General features: G+C 39.6%; 1 protein-coding gene across 2 annotated transcripts in view; it reads right to left on the reverse strand.

The window, feature by feature from the left end:
* The window catches only part of LOC113406877 (adenosine kinase), a 579,784-nt gene that overhangs the window by 77,562 nt on the left and 477,110 nt on the right, over nucleotides 1-25,112 (reverse strand). For both annotated transcript variants that reach the window (XM_026653709.1, XM_026653710.1), the window contains exon 8: nucleotides 5,641-5,676. In XM_026653709.1, coding sequence (XP_026509494.1) covers nucleotides 5,641-5,676 — 36 coding nt within the window. The remainder of the gene's footprint in view (nucleotides 1-5,640; nucleotides 5,677-25,112) is intronic.

The following is a 25,112-nucleotide window of genomic DNA, read 5'->3' on the forward strand; positions in this document are numbered from 1 at the left end:
GGTGTAATATTCTAATTCTCCATTTAACTTACTTGAAAACAGATCTATTGCAAGGCAGGTTTCTCGGCAGCAGTACCTTATACTACTTCATGGTAGAACCAGGCCTGAGAGTAAGGTTGGGACAAATACTTGTGGCTACGCAGACCTTGTAATGCATTGCTGGGGATGAAGCATTGACTTCAGAGGGAGCACACACTACTAATTTAGCAGTACGCTTAGGGCTGGTCTACACTGGGGGGGGAATCGATCCAAGATACGCAACTTTAGCTACGCAAATAGCGTAGCTGAAGTCGAAGTATCTTGGATCGAATTACCTGGGGTCCACACGGCGTGGGATCGACGGCCGCGGCTCCCCGTCGACTGCGCTACCGCCGCTTGCTCTGGTGGAGTTCCGGAGTCGACGGTGAGCGCGTTCGGGGATCGATATATCGCGTCTTAACGAGATGCGATATATCGATCCCGGATAAATCGATTGCTACCCGCCGATACGGCGGGTAGTGAAGACGTACCCGTAGCAAAAAATTTATGCAGTAAGCAGTTATTGATGTGCCACTGGAGGAAGCCATACATTAGAGGTCAAGTTCCACCTACAATTAATATAGCTGAATGTGGGGTAGGAGATAAAGGCAGGAAATGGTGGCCTTAGAATGCAGTGGTGGATGAAAACTCATTGATATTTCCTTCAAGTGAGACAGAAGATCATCTAACTCGATAAACTGGAGCTGGAGTACATCCAAAGAGTCCTTCAAATGTGATCTTTCTTAGAGCATTTTTGTGATTTTTATCATAGAGCTAAAGATTTTCCTCTATTTCTGGCACAAAGCAACGGGATATTTCCATGTAAAAGTATAATTTTATTGAAAATGACTAAATTGTGTTTTTTCTTTCTTTAAACCTGGTCCTTTAAAATCTTTACAGACATATGCAATTGAATATATATTTAAAGAAGCGTTTTGTCTAATACAAGTCCTAAAAGTATAAAGCTGCTTTAATAATTTGCAGCTAAAAATGCAGTAGATATGAAAAACTCTAGTTATAACTAATTTCCAGTGCTAAATCACCCGTGTGAAACTTTTAGATAAAGTATCTTAATTTTAAGTTCTTAGCAAGACTGTCATTTAAATCAAATACTCAACAATATGTAGGAAGAAAGCATGTAGGAACAAAATCAGAAAGGCTAAGGCACAAAATGAGTTGCGCCTAGCAAGGGACATAAAAGGCAATAAGAAGAGGTTTTTAAATACATTAGGAGCAAGAGAAAGACAAAGAACAGGGTGGGTCCTCTACTTAGTGGGGAAGGAGAGCTAATAACTGATGACATCAAGAAAGCTGCGGTGCTTAATGCCTATTTTGCTTCAGTCTTCACTAAAAAGGTTAATTAATATTAACAACAAGGGGGAAAGAATGTAAGCCAAAATAGGGAAAGAATAGGTTAAATAATATTTAGATAAATTAGATGTATTCAAGTCGGCAGCTCCTGATGAAATTCATCAGAAGGTACATAAGGAACTAGCTGAAGCAATCTCAGAACCACTAGCTACTATCTTTCTCCTGGGGGATGGGTGAGGTCCTAGAAGACTGAAGAAGAGCAAACATAGTACCTATCTTTAAAAAAAGTGGAACAAAGAGGACACAGGGAACTATAGACCAGCCATCCTAATTTTGATACCTGGAAAGATACTGGCACAAATTATTAAACAATCAACTTGCAAGCACCTGGAGGATAGTAGGGTTATAAGGAATAGCCAGCATGGTTTCCTCAAAAACAAATTATGCCAAAATAACCTAATTTCTTTTTTTGACAGAGTTACTGGCCTACTGGATAAGCGGGAAGCAGTAGATGTGATATATCTTGATTTTAGGAAGGCTTTTGACTGAGTCCCACATGACATTCTCATAAGCAAACTAAGGAAATGTGGTCTAGAAGAAATTACTATAAGATGGGTGCAAAATTGGTTGAAAGACCAGAGTATTTATCAGTGGTTAGCTGTCAAACTGACAGGGTGCATCTAGTGGGGTCCCTCAGGGGTCAGGCCTAGATCTGGTGCTATTCAATATTTTCATTAACGATTTGGATAATAGAATGGAGAGCATGCTTATAAAATTTGCTGAGGACACCAAGCCCGGAAGGGTTGCAAGCACTTTGGAGGACAAGATTATAATTCAAAATAACCTTGACAAATCGAAAAACTGGTCTGAAATCAACCAGATCAGCGGTTCTCAAACTTTAGCAACCCGAGGACCCCCATTTTGATTTTAATTTTTTTTCACAGACCTGCAAGCCCCCCGGCTCAGCCCCAGGCCCTGCCCCCACTCCACTCCTTCCCCCAAGGCCCCACTCCCACCTCGTCCCACCCCTGCTCCGTCCCTCCCCCCTCCTCTTCCCCGCCTCTTTCTGCCCCCTCCCCCGAGAGTGCCCCACCCCCACTCCTCACCCTCCTTTCCAGCACCTCCTGCGTGCTGGTGAACAGCTGTTCCACCATGTGCAAGAGGTACTGGGAGAGAGGGGGAGCAGTTGATCAGCGGGGCCCGCGGACCCCAGTTTGAGAACGTTGAACAAGATGAAATTCAGAGATGATAAGTGCAAAGCACTTCACTTAGGAAGGAAAAATCAAATGCACAACTACAAAATGGGGAATAAGAAGCTAAAGGGTAGTACTGCTGAAAAGGATCTGGGGGTTACAAATGGATCACAAACTGAGTCAAAAATCTGATGCAGTTGTGAAAAAGGCTAATATTCTGGGGGGGAAAGGGGTGTTAACAGGAGTGTTGTATATAAGACATAGGAAGCAACTGTCCTACTCTACTTGGCACTGATAAGGCCTCAGCTGGGAGTACTGTGTCCCACTCTGGGTGCCACACTTTAGGAAAGATGTGGACAAATTGGAGAGAGTCCAGAGAGAGCAACAAAAATAACAAAAAGTTTAGAAAACTTGACCTATGAGGAAAGGTTAAAAAAAATTGGCATGTTTAGTCTTAAGAAAAGAAGACTGAGGGAGGACCTGATAACAGTCTTCCAATATGTTGAGAGCTACTATAAAGAATAATGTGATCAGTTGTTCTCCATGTCCACTAAAGGTAGGACAAGAAGTAATGGGCTTAATCTGCAGCAAGGGGGATTAGGTTGGATATTACGAAAAACTTTCTAACTACAAAGGTAGTTAAGCTCTGAAACAGGCTACCAAGGGAGGCTGTGGAAACCCCATCACTGAAGGTTTTAAAAACTGTTTGGACAAGCAAGTGTCAGGGATGGTCTAGGTTTACTTGGTCCTGCCACAGCACGGGGGGCTGGACCTGATGCCTTCTTGAGGTCCCATTCAGCCCTACATTTCTATGATTCTAATAGTCCATTATCTACTTGAAAAATATTCTGTTTTTTGCTCTGCCCAACTCCAGTTCTTATCTTACTCTTTGGTACTCTTCAAGCTGTCTCTTCTCACTGCATATCACTGTATCTATTTTAGAAATTGAGTTCTTCTTTAAAAAAATTATGCAAAATTTACAAAGAAACAAAAAAATAGAACGTCATGTATAATACTTGACTCAGGACTGACCTTTCCTCATGCCTAAACAATGGTTATTTCTCCACACATTCTGGTATGCTTACAAACAGATAGTCTATCCATTTCTTTTTACATTACACTTGTTTTTAAGTCTGGTTAGTTTACACTGTGCTTTATTCACAAGTACAAAACTCTCCAGCAGACATTTCCAAATTACTCTGTGCTGTCCAAAGCAAGCTCTGAAAACATTCTCAAATAGCAGCAGCTTGGCTCAGCTTTTTCTAGTTTGATTCTCATTATGTTTTATTATTTATGAAACATCTAATGGAGGTTATTCTACCTTCCCTTGATATCCCTTTTTGGTGCTGGGATTTTTTTTTTCAAACCAGAAGGGAAAACAATAGAGCGGACACTTATCAATTTTTATATATAACTGTCAGCAAACTTGACATGTTAGTTATTGCCAAGCATGGGGCCAATAAGAGATAAGATCATAATCATTGTGCACTTTACCGATGTGCTCTAATCAAATGTGGCAGATTTAGGATGTTCAGAAAAAAACTATGCTAGAATCTCTAAGCAAACGCTAATGGAAAGGTTAATATTATAGTTGTTAGTGGACACCAGCAAAAGTGGTTTGAATTTAAACCAGGCACATTCAAAATCTTTAGCTCAAGGTGGCAATAAAAATATATAATGGTAGGCTTAATATACTACTTCCTCTCTTTTTTTTTTATTGTCTAGCTACTACTGGGTCCCAATAATTTGTTACACTACATGTGATACTTGGAAGCATCTGCAAAATTCATTTAATTGACAGAATAAATGGAAAATGTATTTTTATGCTAACAATACAGATTATACAAATGAAACCTGACAGTGATAAAATGTCTAGATTTCTACAAAGCAACTGCAAGAATTTATGACACATACATTGAAATGGGACAGCCCACAGTTTTAATATCCAAAACATTGATATACCTGCTAGTGAACGATCTTAAAGAAAACTAAATTGGGGAACAAAAGATAAAAATCTTTCCCTCTTCTTTTGCACATAATCAGACTCACACAAAAGTCACATGTTCTCAAATTAACCGATGGGGTCCTAACTGTGCTGCTCTTACTAATGCAAATGGGAGCTGAAGAGTCAAAGCTCTATCTCTACATTTGCACTGAGAACATATTACTTTAAGTGGGTCTGATTCCCATTAAAAAGTGCTGAAAGGGATTTACATGTGCTCTGTGCTGCAATTTACATTTCAGTAGGATCACTTAACTATCTGTAAAATTAGTACAGTTGTTGTCACAATAATTATAGTGTTTAAGAACTGCACATTTGAAGATGGCACCATAGTCCTATAGCTGATAACTCTCCTGATCAAGTTACTGTATCTGAATTTAGCCAGTGAGAAACTATAAAAAAGCTTAGTCATTCAAATAAATACATCAAGGTGATAAAGTTGAAATCAAAAGCTCTGAAAAACCACTGTAAAATCAACAGTGTTTACTTCAAGAAAGAGAGTGTTAAGTGAAGGATTGTACATTTTGGAGAACACAGATGGAAAACCAACTTGTGTGCGTGTGAAAACAAAAACGTAAACCACCCTTCCAAAAGAGGCTGTTTGTAGAAGCAGGGTTCACATTAATCAGTTCCTAACCATTTTATTTACAACCTTTCTAAAATTCATTTGCATAATGATAATCCGCATGTGGCAGGGTTTAAGTTATTTAAACGGTGTTATATTTCACTATTTAGTCTTGCTTCACCACTGCTTTAGCAGCGAATCCTTATGGAGTGTAATGCAGCTAATGAGGTAGCTTTTTAACTGAACAAACTGACAGGTCCCATATCTGCAGAGGCAGCTTGAAACCGTGCCCAACCTCTCGGCTTCCCAAGAGGCTTTTCAAAATTCAATAAATAACATCTGTAGGCGATGTTGGGTGCAGACCTAGCAGAGTGCGTCATAACACTGAGCTGGCAGAACAAAGAAACCATGACGACTGCCAAGTTTCCATGGCAACCACTGCGAGGCTTGGAGAGTATAATAGCACATCAATCACTGTCCAAAAGAACTTCATTATCAGCAAGAAAAAAACCTTTAGGATCTGTTTAGTGTGCAATTGTGGGTTAACTCACCTCAAAGCCTTGCTCTCTGGCAAAAGTGGCAGCTTCCTGAAATAATAAAAATAAAGAACAGTTAATTATAAAGTGCTAGATAATGAAGAAATAACACATTTTGAAACTCATTCAGGCAGTCTTCCGTTTACACAATTATCTCAATATATCCATATGCAGTTGCTCAATTTTGATACTTGCACTAAAAGGCTCCCCCTGCCCCATCCCCGAAAAGATAGCAGTATATTATCAACGGATTTCACAAGTTCAAATGAAGAAGGTGCAACGTATGTTTTTTCCCAAGCTGGCAAATTTACTTTTGGTTATAGTAACTTTAACAACCAACCAGGCATATGGCTTTAAGATACATTCTTAATTAAAAAGCATCATGTCCCTATTTGTCTATTAGACTTCAGGATATATAGGTCATTGAGCCTTTTAAAAATCATTTGTCATTTACTGTGCATTAAAAAGATAGGATTAGATACTATTTAAACAAAATGAGATCAAACCTTTGTGGCAGAATCACATGAGCATTTTTAAATACTCTGATGTCTTAATCACAGCGTCGGGCACTGTAACTATGTTCCTTTCCTCAAAGAGCAGAAGAAACATCAGGAAACCACAATGTCCTTGTTTCTTACTTATGTTAATTGCTCCAGTCATATATTTTATTTTTCAATGAAAGCAGAGACATAGAGGATGATAACAATGTTATTTTCCTATCCACTTTCCACCTTAGCACAAGCAAATATTGCAGACAATTGTCAAGAGTCTTTACACCTTAACTTGCCTTCTTCCAAATTAACTTTGCCAAGTGATATTAATAGATGGATGGGTCTTGAGCTGGAATAGCGAGATGATCCAACTAAACTAAAACAACTACCATACCAAACCATTTAAGGCAGTGTGCCTAGACATACTATCAGTATCTCTAGGACAGCTTTTGGCAATGCTTCACTTTTAAGCAGTACACTGGGGAGGGAAAAATACACATTTGTGAACCTATATAATCTGCCATTTTTTTGACAATTTAAGAACTTGATGTGGATGCAATTTATTACAACAGTAAGGTCAGGTTAATAAAATGCGATAAGCTGAAAAGCACAACTCCTCGGGCTGCTCACTGCAGAAATATAAGGCTGCTCAGGTTAGTCTTAGCTGATGTTGACAGAAAAACTGAATCATTGTCCTGACAATTGGGTGCAGGCAAGGTTAGCCACTTTGACAATTTACTTACAATAGAATTCCTTCTTGTACATCACATAGTCAATGACATTTGCTAGCCAGGCTGTCAAGGAAGAGTGTAGGGTTCAAAGATATCATGCAGTGTTTCCTAAACCAGCATGTCATTAACAAAGCCTATGCTCATATGAAAAAAGGAGTCTGCAAGCCTCCACTATAAAGTGATGCACGTACAATGAACTGCAATACAATCAGGAAAGGCTTAGATGGGACTGGGACACAGAAAAAGCAAAAATGAGAAAAATAGAGGAGTGATAAGCTGCACAGAGAATATGAAAATGAACTAAAAATCATGTATTGTAGTCAGATTACATTTTTAACCTTGGTTTTTAGTTATAAAATTGAAATAGGAAGTTATACTGATCTATCCTGAGGGACCTTAAAAAAGGCCTCAGAGCAACAAGACATTAACATCTGTGTTAAACTATTGTTTGGACAGGAAAGTGGATACCAGTACACTCTTACATCTGTTAAGTGCAAACGATTCCAGTTAACAGTATTTTTATTTCCTTGTATGGGAGAGAGACTTTAAGGAAATTCATCTTAATTTTCTAGAATTGGGCATTCTCATATAACACATGCAGTTTGAAAGCCCTGGCCCATGCACAAAAATGTGTAAGCACTTGAACAATACTTTAAACATATCTTGTCTTCTGATTTTCCCTCTTATAGCTTCATCTTTTATGCTGGTCTGCTATCCCTACAGCTACATAAGTGACGGTAGCTAGGTTATACAACCACAGATTTTCCTATAATGGACCTTAGATCTAAAGATGTTTGAAAGCACCACAGAGCAACAGCAGTGTTTGTCTCTTCCCTGACCACCTAGCCCCCAAGCAACAAAACCATCAAAACAAGTTGTTTGTCTCAAGAACTGTGGGCTTGATCCTGAGATATGCTCAACACGTGCAACTCCCTATGAAGGATCACACCCATTTAAAAATAACTTCAACCTTAAAGCCCTCATAGTACAGAAAATAGTAAAGCTCAAAACACAATACTGAAGATTTGCAGATTGGGTTTGCAGAAGAGTGAGAAATATTAGGCAGGTCTCAAATACCAGGGATAGTTCAAAGTAAATTAACCAAACAAAAGTGCGGAGGATGATCCCATTGCACCTTAAGGGGGGAGGGGGGCGGGGGGAGGGGCGGAGGAAGAGGCATTGTCTGGCTTTCCGGGGGAAGGGGAATAGTGCTTTAGGAGTGGAAGGTGGGAGAGGGGCTCAGAAGCTGCTGCAAAAGGGGGAGTGGGTCAGTGTGGTGATACTGACTCACCCCCAGGGACCAGAAGGGCTGGGGAGTTGAAAAGGGGTAAGCCCAATGGGAGAAGCCCCTTTTCCCCAGACCAGGCAGAGCAGCACTCACACTCCCTCCCCTTGAGGTGGCAAAATATCAGGTCTGGTCAGGGCTTGCTGTGAGCATCACACTAGTCGCTCCTTTCTAGGTGGGCTGGGAAGGAATTTTTCCCTCATTACCAGACTGGCCTAGGTGGAGCGGGTTTTTTCACCTTCCTGGGGGGCTTTGTTACAGCGAGTAGGGAAGGGAGCTAGGCTATGATGTCGCAGCTCATTCTGTAAGTTTGGGGCGAATGTCCCGTGCAGGTACACCATGGGGAAGGGCTACAGTGACCAGAGAAATGACTTGGTAAAGAACTTAAAAAGGAGGTGTTTGTTAAAGGAGTGGAATGGGCGGGAGGTTCAGGGCTCCTATGCCTGGCACGGCAGGGAGCCAACCCCCTTTCCTTATAGCCCACCTTAACCCTCATTTGAGGTGGTGGGAAGGTAAGGTTCTAGCAATTGGTTGGCTGGGAGACCCGGATGGAAAAAGATGGGGGTTGGCGGAAGCCCCCAGGTAGCTACTGAAATGACCATGGAATTACTTGCACTGTAACTGTAGTCCCAGACATCTAACAATAAAGTTGCAGCCTGATTAAAACCATATCAAGTGTCTGTTGTTGTTCTTTCAGTATAGCTGGACAATTTTTAGTTTCTATTCACAATAAGAGTGAAAGAGGAAACAAGCAGTCCCCATCTGTGCTGCCTCAGGGTGCCTCATACTGAGCTTCACATCTCTAATAAAGTAGTCAGGTTAAAATCTAACCTTAGAGTGGCTGTAACATGTGGAGTCTGCTAGGTTTATGATAGCCAGTCAGGGCATTCCTTAATGCAGGTGATAATCAGTATGATAATCACTATATTTACAAGCTTTCCATTTTATATCTGACATCAGGAGTCACAAAGAAGGAGGGATTAAGGAAGTAAACAACCTACACAGAGACTTTACTGCTCCCCGGAGAATGCAGCATTTTCATTCATGCATGACATGCGACAACATAAAGCAAAACAGCAACAGAACAGAATTTTCTTAGGAGGTGGGATAGTTTTTTCCCCACTTTTGATAAACTTTCACTAACTCATATTTTTACAACACAACACTTACTTTTATAAAAGCCCCATTGTGTGCTCAAACTATGATATATATTTATAATCATCATACTCTCATCTATACCATCTTTGTATTGCCTATCACAGCAGATTTGTTACTGGATAGCCCAAACTAGAAATAGAAACGGTTTAACAATAATGCATCATCAAATTGGGAAAAACATTCCTTAGTGGTACATGGAAATTCACACTTTAAAACTATGTGTACAGGGTAGTTTAACTTGAATAACACTATCACTAAAATTAACACTGAACAGTTTACACAGGAAAGGGGAGATAAACTAAAGAGATAACAATAAAAAAGACAACTTCCTTTAGTACCTACCACTGCTATTATACTACATCTCTTTTGCTAGCTTAAAACAATTTACAAGTTTGCATGTATTTTATTGCTGTTAGTTTCCTAGAATTTATTAAGTGAAGCTGTCTATAATCTGGACTGAAACTAATTGTATCGTGGCTTGTTAAAATTCTGAAGCCTTTTATAACCAATAATATAAAACTATTTGTTTATGAGTAAACAGACACATATCCTCCAAACACAGGATTCATTAACCTCTACTTTGTTATAGGTATTTAACCCCGTTCAGCAAGAATTTTATGATTACAGAGCTAGATGGTTCAACCATCAATGACTGTATGTTCTCTTTGCCATAACACACATTAGGTAAACTACATATTAAATTTTCTTAGCATATTGAGTTCTTCTTTTATTGGTACCAAGGTTATATGGTGGCTTGACTAAATTATACCCAAAACAGTAACAAAATGCATGCTGGTTTAAATTTAATTAATTTACGCCAATATAAAACTCATACAATTCTCTTCAACAGCATTCAAAACTATGTATTGCTGAAATCAACTGACAGACCTTCCAAAAAGTGCCAGCAATGGTATTATCTTCTACATTATGCATTTTGACTTTAAAGCCTGCAAAAAAATCACAGCAAATCAAATTTGCATTTTGTTGCTAAAACCAACACTATGCCATAAATAAATTATAAAACAGCAGGAAAACAACAATAACCTCGCACATGAATGCGTTTTCAATAATTATACAAGATCGCAAATGCAGGGGATGCACAACCTAACCTTTCCCCAAAATCCTTCTTGAAGGAAGGAATATCTCACTGAACACCATAAAACCCAGTCACTTTTTGCTACGTTTCTCTCATAAATTTACCATGGTAGAAAAAGGGGGATATTGACTATTTATGAGGGAGTTCTCATTGCCACACCTATAAGTCTGCATACCCACCATGGAAGCCCAGATCATGGTCACAGCATTTTCTGCCTTCATTTGCTGGCAGTTTTATAAGTGGTACCCTCAATTTCCTTTGGGAAGACAAACCAGCAACATATCAATAGATTCAGGAAAATGAATAATTTTAAACCTACCCCTACACACACAATGGTTTTACAGTACTAAAATGCTTTTCCCAAATCCAAGTGGATTATGAGCAACAAAACTTTAATGGATTCTTAAAACCACTAAGATCATGCAGTTTAAGTCTGCATTTGGCAGAACCACTCATTCATTATTTTACTTCCACTAATATCTCATTTAACCACTTCTTGAATGATGTCTCTACCATATCCTCAAGCAATCTATTGCATGGCCAAATTGCTCTTACATTTAAAAATTTCTAAAATCAAAACTTCCCCTTCCTTACCTTCAGGCTATTGCTCCTTGCACTATCAGCTTCTGAAAGTTGTGAATTATTATTTTCTTTCATTTATATTGTTTCCTTGAGGGTATTAAAGACTATGATCACCTCCTCAGAGACTTCTCTTTTTTCTACACTATAATCATTTAGTCTTCTCAGTCTCTCCTACTAATTCTCCTCTAATCTTTGTATAACTTTCTGTCTTCTTTGAATTCTCTCGTTTTTCTACATCTCACCTTGTTTGCCATAATGAAATGCAAGTAGCATAAAGTTTTACTAAAGTGAAACTCTAATGATCTAAATGGAATGGAGGCCAAGAAAGTAATATTGATAAATAGGGATGCAGTTAAGAGAGAGAGTTTTTAACATAAATGATGCACTTTGGAAGTTGGATTTTCTATGAGGGTTTTTTCTGATAGACATGGTTCAGATAATCTAAGTTTTACTGTAGTAATGACACACTGCCTTTGAGATGAGTGGTTAAAAAGTATATCCATGGTATAGACACTCATTTATTTTGCCCAGCATCCTTGTAAATTGTTTTTAAAAAAATAAATAAATAGAAGAAATCAAACACATTTGAGTATGCTTTGGTCACAACGCATCACAGAGGTGTCAGACATGTAGCTCTACTCAAGAATGAGTGTATGCAGAAAGATTTGTCCCTCCTGGATGTTGTAAACTACGGAAAAAACAGCCCACCTCCTTCTCTCCTACATCATTCTCTGATCTTTCCTAGCAGTCCCCTTCCACATGGATTAATGCTTAATTGCACGCAGCATTGCTTTCTCTTTCCTCACTCCATGAATTAAAGCAAGCTACAAACAAACAAACTCTCTGCTTCCAGGTTTGCAATCCGGATGGCTGCTCCCTTTGCTAGATTATTGCAAACTTCAAAGGTGCTGAGCTCCCTTTGACTTCAGTGGGATATCTGGGTGCTCAGCACTTCTGAAAATCAGGCACCTTTTTGTTGAAGACTTTTTTTCCCCTTTATGGAAGGTGGTAACTTTCCTCACACTTATGTAGAAACCTGGTCTCTAAGAATATTGCTATCAAGAGCACCAAGAGTCCCTTACATGTGCCTCTCTTGCAACAGACTCATCATTGTGTGAGAGTTAAACTTGTCTTTGAGTAGGGGGTGAAGTTTTTATTAAATGCCTCAGGAAGCTGTGTCACATTTTCCACTCTTTCAACTGCAGGCCCGGTCACACTATTAAATATGATCCTAGAAATGGCATCTGTCTTAATGCATAGAAAGGACAACAGCTTTCTGGTTGCTATGTTTTGGAATATAACAAAGGCATCCTACATACATCACCAACTCCATGACGTACTTCTTGGTAGAGGTTTTCTTGTACCAAACCTCACTATTCTATGCAGCACATAAAAGGCTTCATAATATGATCTGCCCTTACAACTCACTTCACTGTATTCGTTATAATGTGCTACATATAATAGGTATGATGTCTCCATTTTATTACCTATCCTGCTCTCAAATGAGGGGCAGTAACAGCAAACCACATACCTTAATATGATGAATTAATAGGATGCAAGAGCCACAATTAACCTTACATCATGTAGTTAGGAGTGATGCCATGACTGAGTAATAGCAAGCAAGAAGTATAAGCAAGTAGATATATGTTTAAGATCATTTGTTTGATTAAGGAAGATCGATATTACTGAACTGTAGCTGATATTTTAAATAAAAATGGATTTAAAGTATACTAATGATATTAGCGCAATTAAGATGAACATTGTGATGACTTGGCATCTGTATAGATATTTTAAAACAAGAATTCTAAGAAGTGTCCACACGGCACCCTGACATTTAAAAAATGATAGATGTACAGTTTATGTGGTAGATCCTCAGTTGGGTGTAAACTGTCATAATTCTATTCACTTCAGTGGAGCTATTACAATTTACATGACCTAAGGACCTGCCTCTATATACTTTCTTTAATGGCAGCAGTAAGCTTGTTGTGAATAGTGACAAGAAAATGTATTTTCACATCAATCCGGTTTAATGCAATTAGCAACAGTTATTTACAACACAAAACATTGGTCTATTCTACACAGACTTTTACTTGGTTGCAATTTGGTTTAGGCAGACATTCCTTTTAGGTCAGACAGTACCACATTTCATTGTATCAAAACAATACATCCTCCTAAACCTTTATAAAAATTGCCCATTTATAAAGGGTACTCAGAACTCAGCAGCAAAGAAATATTGTTCCAGAATTTTTTTAAATTGCTTTAGAAAGGGAGAGATGGGAAGCTTGGGAGCAGAAGGGAAAAGAAAGAAAGGGAAACATCAAGCATATCTTCTGAAGCAAATATGTATCTGGTAAAATTCTCATACAGTTGGTAAAGTTTGATCCATACTTGGAGATGCTTCCTGGGAATACAATGCTTCAATATTTTGCCCCTTGACAAACATGAGAGATTAATCTAAAAGATTTCTCTACTCAGTCTAGTCAGGAGCATACAACTGCTCACATTCTCAGACAAGAGATCAATAAAAACTGGTCACAGACTGGGCGGCCCCTGCAGAGAGCCTGAGAATCATCACTATAATCTCTGAAAAAGTGCATACCCACCACTATTTATTACAGAATAAAGCACATCTGGCATTAACTGGATGAAATACTGAAAACTTTTACCTTTCCTGTGAGCAGTGTCAGATCCCAAAGTTATCTTATTTCATAGAAGCTAGTAGGGATGCACATTATGCCCTATATTGTTGTCTCAAATTGTCCCAGTGCTGCTACAGAAACTGACCAATTCATAAAGTACATGGGTTTCGCCAAATGGGGGGAAAGAAAAAAAAACCAGTTTAGAACATGTGAAAACACTATGTGGGATAAGAGCTACAATGTGCATGTTATTTCGTGGTGTTCTACTGGAGGGAGTTATTTGTGAGGGCCCATTTAGAAAATAGTTAAAACTTTGTTACCCATATCAGCCTTGGGTCAAGGCTCAAGCATCTTTATTACCTATACATCATTATCAACCGTTTTCTTATTCAGGTTATTTCTAGAATTGTAGTTGCTGCCAGAATCTTCTGGCAAAATAATAAATAATAATAATAATAAAAAGTCACAGGCTTAATGCCATTACAAAGTCTGACACAGCAGCAATAGTGATACACTTCTGAGCCATTTTGAAATTTTATGATGAATAAAGAGCTATTACTTATATCTCCAGTTTACATCCTAATCTAAGGAACAGCACTATTTATGCCTCTCTTCACTGTATCTCAACTCGTATGCTTCTGGTATCAAATTAGCTACACCATATTACCCTAAATTGTCCATTTGTCTATATGAATGCATCTGCCTCTAATTAAAAATAAAGGCAAAAGGGGGGAAAAGATAAAAGCCTCCTTGCTTAATCCACAGATCAAGTAAACAAAAGAAAGATGGAAACAAATACCGGTATGTTAAAATCAAGTAGATAGGGTGTGAGGGGAGATAAGGAATTAATAAATGTATAAAAATGAAAGATGTCCAGGATCTTTTGAAATCAATAATGCTGGCCCTTGGATTCTCTCAGTCTGTAACACTGGTCTACAATTTTTGAGAAGTCGTCTGCTTCAGAGATAAAATTTATTATGTATTTTGATGTGCTGAATTCAAATATGACAATTAAAACAACTGATTGGCTACTGTTTCTAAGATATTGAAGTTTTTACATTTATGTCTATGTATATTGTGTAGATAGTAGAGTTTTAATCATAAATTGTAAACCTAAGTCTTTTCATGTGTTTATGGTTGCGTTACATGATAATATTTCACCTGTCCTGTTTATGTAACACTTTAAAAATCAGCAAAAGGGTTATATAAATAAAATTTATTATGAAACAAAAGGCAAAAAACTATTCTGTACATAGTTTAGTCCTATTCAGTGTCTACTCGGCGCTTCTTGGCTTGTCTCTTGTATTCATTAAATGGAGCATCTCTTGTCACTGTCCAGCAATAGTCTGCAAGCATTGATGGGCTCCATTTGCCCTGATAGCGTTTCTCCATTGTTGCAATGTCCTGGTGAAATCGCTCGCCGTGCTCGTCGCTCACTGCTCCGCAGTTCGGTGGAAAAAAATCTAGATGAGAGTGCCAAAAATGTATCTTTAGTGACATGTTGCAACCAAGGCTTTTGTATGCCTTGAGGAGGTTTTCCACCCACAACCTGTAGTTGTCTGCCTTGTTGTTTCCGAGAAAATTTATTGCCACTAACTGGAAGGCTTTCCATGCCGTCTTTTCCTTGCCACGCAGTGCATGGTCAAATGCATCATCTCAAAGAAGTTCACGAATCTGAGGACCAACAAAGACACCTTCCTTTATCTTAGCTTCACTTAACCTTGGAAATTTTCCATGGAGGTACTTGAAAGCTGCTTGTGTTTTGTCAATGGCCTTGACAAAGTTCTTCATCAGACCCAGCTTGATGTGTAAGGGTGGTAACAAAATCTTCCTTGATTCAACAAGTGGTGGATGCTGAACATTTTTCCTCCCAGGCTCCAATGACTGTCGGAGTGGCCAATCTTTCTTGATGTAGTGGGAATCTCTTGCACGACTATCCCATTTGCAGAGAAAACAGCAGTACTTTGTGTATCCAGTCTGCAGACCAAGCAAGAGAGCAACAACCTTAAAATCACCACAAAGCTGCCACTGATGTTGGTCATAGTTTATGCACCTCAAAAGTTGTTTCATGTTGTCATAGGTTTCCTTCCTATGGACTGCATGACCAACTGGAATTGATGGCAAAACATTGCCATTATGCAGTAAAACAGCTTTAAGACTTGTCTTCGATGAATCAATGAACAGTCTCCACTCATCTGGATCGTGAACGATGTTGAGGGCTGCCATCACACCATCGATGTTGTTGCAGGCTACAAGATCACCTTCCATGAAGAAGAATGGGACAAGATCCTTTTGACGGTCACGGAACATGGAAACCCTAACATCACCTGCCAGGAGATTCCACTGCTGTAGTCTGGAGCCCAACAGCTCTGCCTTACTCTTGGGTAGTTCCAAATCCCTGACAAGGTCATTCAATTCACCTTGTGTTATGAGGTGTGGTTCAGAGGAGGATAGGAGAAAATGTGGCTCCTGTGACATTGATGGTTCAGGACCAGAAGTTTCATCCTCTTCCTCTTCCTCGTCTGACTCAAGTGAGAATGATTCTGGTGCATCAGGAACCGACAGTCCTTCTCCGTGGGGTACTGGGCGTATAGCTGATGGAATGTTTGGATAATACACAGTCCACTTTTTCTTCTTTGACACACCTTTCCCAACTGGAGGCACCATGCAGAAGTAACAATTGCTGATATGATCTGTTGGCTCTCTCCAAATCATTGGCACTGCAAAAGGCATAGATTTCCTTTTCCTGTTCAACCACTGGCGAAGATTTGTTGCACAAGTGTTGCAGCATATGTGTGGGGCCCACCTCTTGTCCTGATCTCCAATTTTGCAGCCAAAATAAAGGTGATAGGCTTTCTTAACCATAGTGGTTATACTGCGCTTTTGTGATGCAAAAGTCACTTCACCACAAACATAGCAGAAGTTATCTGCACTGTTCACACAAGTACGAGGCATCTCTGCTCACTTTGGCTAAACAGAAATGTGTCCCTTTGCAAAATCAAACACTGACAAATAAGAGAGCACAACACTGTATGATTTCTAGAGCTGATATAGGGCAATTTGTTCAGCAGAGTGATGTAAGCTTCGTTATGATTGCATCATCCATGACTTCTAGGAATAACATGATGCAATTCATATCATGTATGACGCAATACCAGCTTCAGATTGCATCATTCATTGTTTTGCCTAAAAAGCAAGTACTGTCCAAACCCAGTCATAGATTTATTCATAGATCCAGTCAAAGATGTATTTTAGTCATTTCTGGTTTAAATTGAGATCCCTTCTCTTTATAACTCACTTATCCTCCGCCATTCCCAAGTCAAGGGTCGTATATACTGACCCAATAGCATATCTCGAAAACTAGAGCCAATCAACAATTTTAAGCATCATTTTCGTTCTCAGTGACCCAGAATTAGTAAAGTTTGACTACATTTATTTCAGAAGCATTTTGGCTGTAGAGCAATCTGAAACCTCCTGTATTATTTCCTGGCTGAGGGACGACAAACGGAAATAAAGGACTACATCACTTTCAACAAGTCCTTCTGTGATTGCAGGCGCTCAAACTGGCCTGAAATCACAGCAATCTTAGCTGAGGAAAATGATTAGGTAGTTCTAAAACTGCTGTGATGTAGCAGGACTTGCACATCGCATATTGCCAACTGTACAGCTAAAAGGTTAATAGATTTTTAGCAGTAAAAGCAAGATGCTTGATATACATTGTTTGTATGATGTCATTTGTGGCCATTTAGAATTATAACTAATGGCTATCGAGTCAGGAACGCTATAAAGAACAGGGAGTGAATGATCACATAACTCTCTTCCTGTGCTAGGTTTAACTGCTCGGCTAACTCCTATCAAAAAACATAAAATTGACCGTCCCATGTGTCAGCAACAGTCCTAACTTTTTACTGATATTAATAGTACTGATTTTACCTTTTTAAAGTTAGTTTGAATTCAGTTATTATAGAGAATTTATTATGCCAGTGCCTGTTAACTTAGTCTGTACATTTTTTGTAGCTCTCTCTGAAAACCCCACTTAAATGTCATGGCTTCTGTTGCACTTTACAGTTGTGGCTACTACAGTTGTGCTAGACACACAGGGTATGTCTCCACTGCAATTTAAGCCCCATATTAGTAGAACTCGACTTAGCAGACCTTGGGCTTGTTAACTTAGGGCTTGAGCCTCTACACTCATTTTGAAACCCCAGGTTAGGAATTGATGAACCATGGGTCCCAACCTGGGGCTCCAGGGTCTGCACTGTATTATGTGGCCGAGTCCAACCACCCATATCCCAGACTTCGTAGCGCTCTCCCAAAACGTGGCCACTCTATCCCTTTGTTCATGATTTAATGTGGGAGAACTTGATTGTCCATGAAACTTGATTGTCCAGAGGACAAAAAAAGTTGGCCTGTGGGATATTTTAGGTCAATTCCCAGAGCACAAGTCCAGTGGGGCTGCATCTACATTGCAATGCAATAGGGCTTGAACCCTGGGTTCCAGCTTGACTCAGGCTTGGACCCTTCACCCCGTGGATTCCTGGGACACTGGGTCTGAGCCCTGGGTTAGGGCGATATGTTTGTAGACGGAAAGGGGGATAGGCTTAAGCCTGAGTTCAAACCCGAATGACAACACCCACAAGTATTACTAAAGATGAAAAAAATATAGGGGATTCTTTAAGGTTTTTGATAGGAACTGGACTTAGTCTACAGATTTATTTCACCTGGGCCAATAAGGTTACGTCTACACTACAATTAAAAACCTGCGGTTCGCCCCAGCTGACTGGGGCTCACAGGGCTTGGGCTGCAGAGCAGTTTAATTGCAGTGTTGATGTTTGGACTTGGGCTGGAGCCCAGGCTATAGGATCCTGCAAGGTGGGAGGGTCCCAAAGTTCGGATTGCAGCCTGAGCCAGGAAGTCTACATCGAAATTAAACAACCCTGCAGCCCAAGCTCTGGTAGCCTGAGTCATCCGGCACGGGCTAGCCGCAGTTTTCAAATTGCAGTGTAGATATACCTTAAGTTCCTACCAACTGTGGACAGATTTGAACAAGAAACAAAAGGCTCTGTATCCCATTACTGATTTCTTCAGACATCCAGTCACCTTCTCATATGATTTGAATTTAATTATCCTTTTGAAAAATTGGCTTAGGTAAAAAGATAATGTCTATTCTGCCAGCTGGTTTTCTGCTCTTAAATACAAAAATAGGATATTTTCAGGAAAAGAATGGGGTTCAGCATTCCTAAGATGAAAAGGAAATGAGGATACTTCTCACCATGCCCTTTCTAATTTGAAGGCACATCTCTCTTGCCAGTAAAAACAAACTGTAAACTGTAAAAGGCAAAAAATCTGAATCACTGTCTGGTGGGAAAAAAGTATAGTTACTAATTAACTTGTTTTAGGTTTTAAAAATAAAACTGAACCATGTTAAAATTACTTTCCTGTATGAATAAGCATGTGATGTTTCACCTAATACTTGATAATGTAATTTACATGGCAAACAAAATTTGTACAATTTATCAAAGATATGGGTAGTTACAGGCACATAGTCTTGAAGTGTGTCACATTGGTGATTTCATGCAATGTGTGTTCCTTCACCTGGTGTGATCTTTTCAGGAACTCTGCTCAGAGCTGTACTGGATTTTTTTAAAGATATATGGCAATATGAGTAAACATATCTGACATAAGTGTTTCTGCATGTCAGTGCCTTGATAACATTTGATATCCTTTTCTTTACTTTTCAAAATGCAGAGTGTTTCTTGTAGCTAAACAAAGTGAGAACTTCAGGTAATTTTATATGAGGGCATCAGATCCCTTTCCTATGGGATGTATTCTTTACTTTTATTTTCATGCCCATATCCCCTCCACCAAATTCTTACTGGTTAAATCATGGATTTTCATTCTCCAGACCACTTCCTAGGAGAAAGATCAGATCTTTCTTATAAAAAATATTTTATTCTGCTGACCACTGCAGACCACTGGTTCTCTATGGACTACTGTTAAAGACCACTAGGTTAAAACAACATTAATCTTAGACTGTGATAACCTAATTATAACTATAAGTGGCTTTGTTAATATAGTTTTAAACTTTTAATTGATTAGTTTACATTTTCTGTTAAAAATACCATTTCATGTGTTACCTAGTCATAAAAATGTTAAAGTTCAAATATATTTTTCCTACAGTTTAATGAATCTGAATATTGCACTAAGTGATTCCACAGATTGTAAATCGATGTGGTTAACTTTTAACTCTAGGATGAAAATGAAAGGTTTGGGCTCAATTCATATAAAAATATTAAGAATGACTTAGTTATCGGCACAGATGCGCTACAAAGGGGAAGACTTGGGTTAAGTCCAAATTAAACTCTCTAATTTTCTGATGTGATCAGGACTGGCAATATTACAGAAGCTGGCCTCTAAACCTCTACGAAGTAAGGAAACAACTGCAGGAACATCACTTGTTTGAAATTGTCAATTGGATCACTTTCTTTGTAGCAGTGTAACACATTCACAGAGCAACACTCTTTCTGACATTTTGGTACATATATCTTCAGCTTGCCTGTCACCTATGATAATATCAGATAACAGATTTGATCCAGCACTACAAGTTTGAACCAATTATCATTTCAGTTTTTTCCCCGCTATATTTAAAATCTTCCATTTATTTTAGACTCTGTCATACTATCACCATTTTCTTTTTTTTTCTTTAATTACTGGGATTTACAGATTAGTACTTCAGTATATATAGATGACATGCGTACACTGTTCCAGATTTATCCCCCACTAGGTGATATGATAACTGAAAGACTATAAATCCTCTTCAAACTGAAATTAAAATTTTTAGATTAGCTTTGGATTTAATGGCTCCTTCAGTCTCTCTATGTACTTACATGGCCCCATCACCATAGCAGCTGAGCACATCCCAACTCTTTAAAAATGGAAATAATCTCTCTCTCTTTTCCTTTTCTTGCCTGTAGTATAAATATCTTAATTAGTATCTTTGCTTTTTATGTATTATAGTGGGTGCTGATAGCAACCCCTATATTTAGGATGCCTAACACTTTTCACTATAAAAGATTCATCTGACCTTTTATTAAGAAACTGTACTGCCTCAATTTTTGGCAGCAGGTCTTTGAAATTTAGCAGGGCGAAAGCCCTGGGACCAAAGAGTTGCCTATTCTTTGTCCCATGTCTTTCATTTGTATTGTCAGCAAAATTTTGGCAACATGCCAAAATGAAGTAACTAATTATGAACATTCTTAAAGGACAGTCCCACGCTGCCAAAGGAGCAGCAGCACCACCACATTGCCTTGGGAACTCGAAGAGAAAAGGGCCTCATTTGTGGTGGTGAGGAGGGAGAGAGAGCCAGGCTGGGATCTCTTTGCATGCTTTATAGGAGTGGCATAGATTTATAGAACTTCCTTGTGTTTGCATCGCTCTGTTCTAAAACTGTCCTAATTCAAGACTCTAAAAACATCTGAGAAAAATTGTGGAGCTCACATAATACAGAAATATATTATAAATACCTAGTTATGAACACCAAAACAAAATAGAAAAGCAGAACTTGCATAGGTGGGTGCATCTGCATTAAAGTCAAGAATATGGCCCTCTCCTATTTTCCTAGACATCTGTTAAAGTTTCAATCTCATCTTCTTCTTCTTTGCTTCTAGTGAGGAGGAGTAGATTATTTCCCCTCTCATTTATGCTTTAAGAGGGTCTTGAATGTCTGCCATGCCATGTTTTAGAAATGTTTCTAGAAGACCCCCTGATCACAGATTTATATTATATAAAAGAAACACACAACCTCCCCCCCGCCCCCCGACACTTCACCCATAACTTGACCGGCTCACATGATCAACAGTTCGACATTACGGAGAAGATACTGTACTGAAAATACTGTTTTTTAATAAATAATATTGAACCAGTTCTTTTCAAACCTGGCATCTGTCCAAAGCACATATGGAACATTAAATTTTATGTGCCAGATTTGACTAGGGTGCTAGACCCTAACTTATATTTTCTGCATTTTGATGGAAGACTAGTGCATTTCATAAAGTTACTTCATAAGGATCCTGTTCTCCTAACACTTACACCCCAGACAGCTGGACTTGGAAAGTAATTTTTAAGTACAAGAGCCAAGTAATTCAGTAATTATTCTTGTGTTGTGACTCTCCCAGGGATATTGGCATATACTGAGGACACTAGAGGAAGATGTATCTCCGACAAAAGGGTGGGAACCTGGGTGTTCCCATCCCCATCAATGAGTCTGCTACATATGGTCTCTCAAGGAACTTAATACTACTATATAATAGCCTCCAATAATATTCCATAGTATTTTAATAAGCGTTTGTACACAATTAGAGCTGCCCCTGGTGTCTGAATATATCTCAGGTTGGATTGTTTCTCTCCCACCACTTGCTCACAGCAGCCAGGGAACTAAGTGATGGCAATTGCAACACTCAATTCTATTACATAAACACATCTTCCTTGCCAGATTCCCCTGCAGTGCTCCCACTTCATGAAATGAGTCTAGCATTTGGTGATGTACTGTACCAGCAATTCTTTTTCATGTGACAGAAAATTATGTCCTCTTCTCCTGGCTGAGGAGCAGCATGTGTGTGAACATGTCCTTGGAGTCCACCCCAGACCATGTGGCTGGACCACCAGCAGAAGGTAAGGAAGGAACACTATTCAAGTAGCAGCAGATCAAGAATATGAAAGCACAATTTTAGTAGCAGTAGCACAGCCTTCATTTAGAAAATGTATCAGATGCATTCCTTCAAAGTCTGTTGTTTATATAATTAGGGCCAGGCTATATGGCACCTTCACTTTCAATAGTGCTAGTATGTGCTTTCCTATGTTCACATTTGCCAACAATGGTAAAATATACCATGACCTAACTTTCCTATAGGACAGTGTCTGGCTGCGCATTTTAAAGTCACCAGTTGGAACGTACCTTAGAGACTAACAAATTGTGGCACCTTAGAGACTAACAAATTTATTTGGGCATAAGCTTTCGTGGGCTATAACCCACTTCATCAGATGCATGGAGTGCCCAAATAAATTTGTTAGTCTCTAAGGTTCCACAAGGACTCCTCGTTGTTTTTGCTGATACAGACTACCTCTGAAACCAGTTGGAATGTATTCATCATGGGCTATAAAAGCAATAAGTGACAAAATGAGAAATGCATAGATGTAATGAGCAGGAAGTGGATAAAGGCCCAATGGGATTTGACAAACTAAGCTAGTAAACCCCCCAAAAAATCAACCATATACCTGACCTATCACTGACTATCCGTAGAGAAGGTGCGCACCACTCCAAACCATGCAACACTGCTGGTTAGAGAGATGAAGAACATAGGTGGTCATTGCCTTGTCCTTACTTGGGGTACGTCTATACTTACCTCCGGGTCCGGCGGTAAGCAATCGATCTTCTGGGATCGATTTATCGTGTCTTGTCTAGACGCGATAAATCGATCCCGGATCGATCCTGGAAGTGCTCGCCGTCGACACTCCTGCTCCGCGAGAGGAGTACGCGGAGTCGACCGGGGAGCTACGTAGTAATAACGTAGCTGAAGTTGCGTATCTTACTTCGAAGTGGGGGGTTAGTGTGGACCAGGCCTTGGACCTACCTTCTCCAGACTTATTGTGGCTAGTTCATGTGTGGTAAGTGTAGCCATATGGTAAGTGATATGAGGCTTCTTTCTTCATCTCCTGTTTGTACACCTGTGCAGAGTGTGGATACAAGCTCAGAAAACAATTAAGCACAACTCCCTCCTACTGTCCTTTGGACAGAGTGAACTTTTTGCCTTTCACATAGAAAGGAATATAGCAGAGAATTCCAAAACTAGTTTAAATTGCTTGTTAATGATGAACTGTAAAGCAGAGAAAAAAGTTGCATTAGTTCCATTTACACAGTATGTAGGTAGCCTCAGAGTTATGATAAACAGTGTTTTTAAAAAAATTAAAAGTATCTTGTCCTGACTTCAGTCATTTTACTGGAGCATTTTGGTCATCATTAGAGGGGTCTGGACAGTGACCTCACAGCATGAGGCTGAAACCTGAGCCGTGCAATCCCAGTTTCTGATTGAAGAGTTACGGGATCACAGAATCACAGAATATCAGGGTTGGAAGTGACCTCAGGAGGTCATCTAGTCCAACACCCTGCTCAAAGCAGGACCAATCCCCAACTAAATCATCCCAGCCAGGGCTTTGTCAAGCCTGACCTTAAAAAACCTCTAAGGAAGGAGATTCCACCACCTCCCTAGGTAACCTATTCCAGTGCTTCACCACCCTCCTAGTGAAATAGTGTTTCCTAAGATCCAACCTAGACCTCCCCCACTGCAACTTGAGATCATTACTCCTTGTTCTGTCATCTGGTACCACTGAGAACAGCCTAGGTCCATCCTCTTTGGAACCCCCTTTCAGGTAGTTAAAAGCAGATATCAAATCCCCCTCATTCTTCTCTTCTGCAGACTAAATAATCCCAGTTCCCTCAGCCTCTCCTCATAAATCATGTGCTCAACCCCCTAATCATTTTTGTTGCCCTCCGCTGGACTCTTTCCAATTTTTCCACATCCTTCTTGTAGTGTGGGGCCCAAAACTGGACACAGTACTCCAGATGAGGCCTCACCAATGCCAAATAGAGGGGAATGATTACGTCCCTCAATCTGCAGGCAATGCTCCTACTTATACAGCCCAAAATGCCGTTAGCCTTCTTGGCAACAAGGGCACACTGTTGACTCGTATCCAGCTTCTCATCCACTGTAACCCTTAGGTCCTTTTCTGCAGAACTGCTGCCTAGCCACTCGGTCCCTAGTCTGTAGCAGTGCATGGGATTCTTCCATCCTAAGTGCAGGACTCTGCACTTGTCCTTGTTGAACCTCATCAGGTTTCTTTTGGACCAATCCTCTAATTTGTCTAGGTCCCTCTGTATCCTATCCCTATCCTCCAGCATATCTACCATTCCTCCCAGTTTAGTGTCATCTGCAAACTTGCTGAAGGTGCAATTCACGTCATCCTCCAGATCATTAATGAAGATATTGAACAAAATTGGCCCCAGGACCGACCCTTGGGGCATTCCGCTTGATACCAGCTGCCAACTAGACATGGAACCATTGATCACTACCCATTGAGCCCGATGATCTAGCCAGCTTTCTATCCACCTTATAGACTGTTCCTGATCACTTTCCTCTCCTCGAAGTGCTGAGTCAAGCTTCATAATCTCACTCTCTAGAACTAAACAGTCCCTAACCTTTCAATGTAGGATTGTTTTTAGCTTCTCCTGCCAGTTTTCTTACCCACCAAAAATGAGATTGTCCACTAATGGCTATGTGAGGCTGGGTGACATGTGCTCTTGCATCTGAGCTAGGTGTTAAAGGTGAGGAAACTGAGTCAGCAGACTGCAGCCTGAGTCTGTAACCCTGTAAACATGAATCTGCACACAACTGTCTATATGAGCAGAGAGGGAAGACAGACAGTTTTAAGGAACTCATGAAGATTTATACA

Source organism: Terrapene carolina, unplaced genomic scaffold (genome assembly GCF_002925995.2).
Source record: "Terrapene carolina triunguis isolate 2854851 unplaced genomic scaffold, T_m_triunguis-2.0 Scaffold147, whole genome shotgun sequence".
Taxonomy (NCBI): domain Eukaryota; kingdom Metazoa; phylum Chordata; order Testudines; family Emydidae; genus Terrapene; species Terrapene triunguis.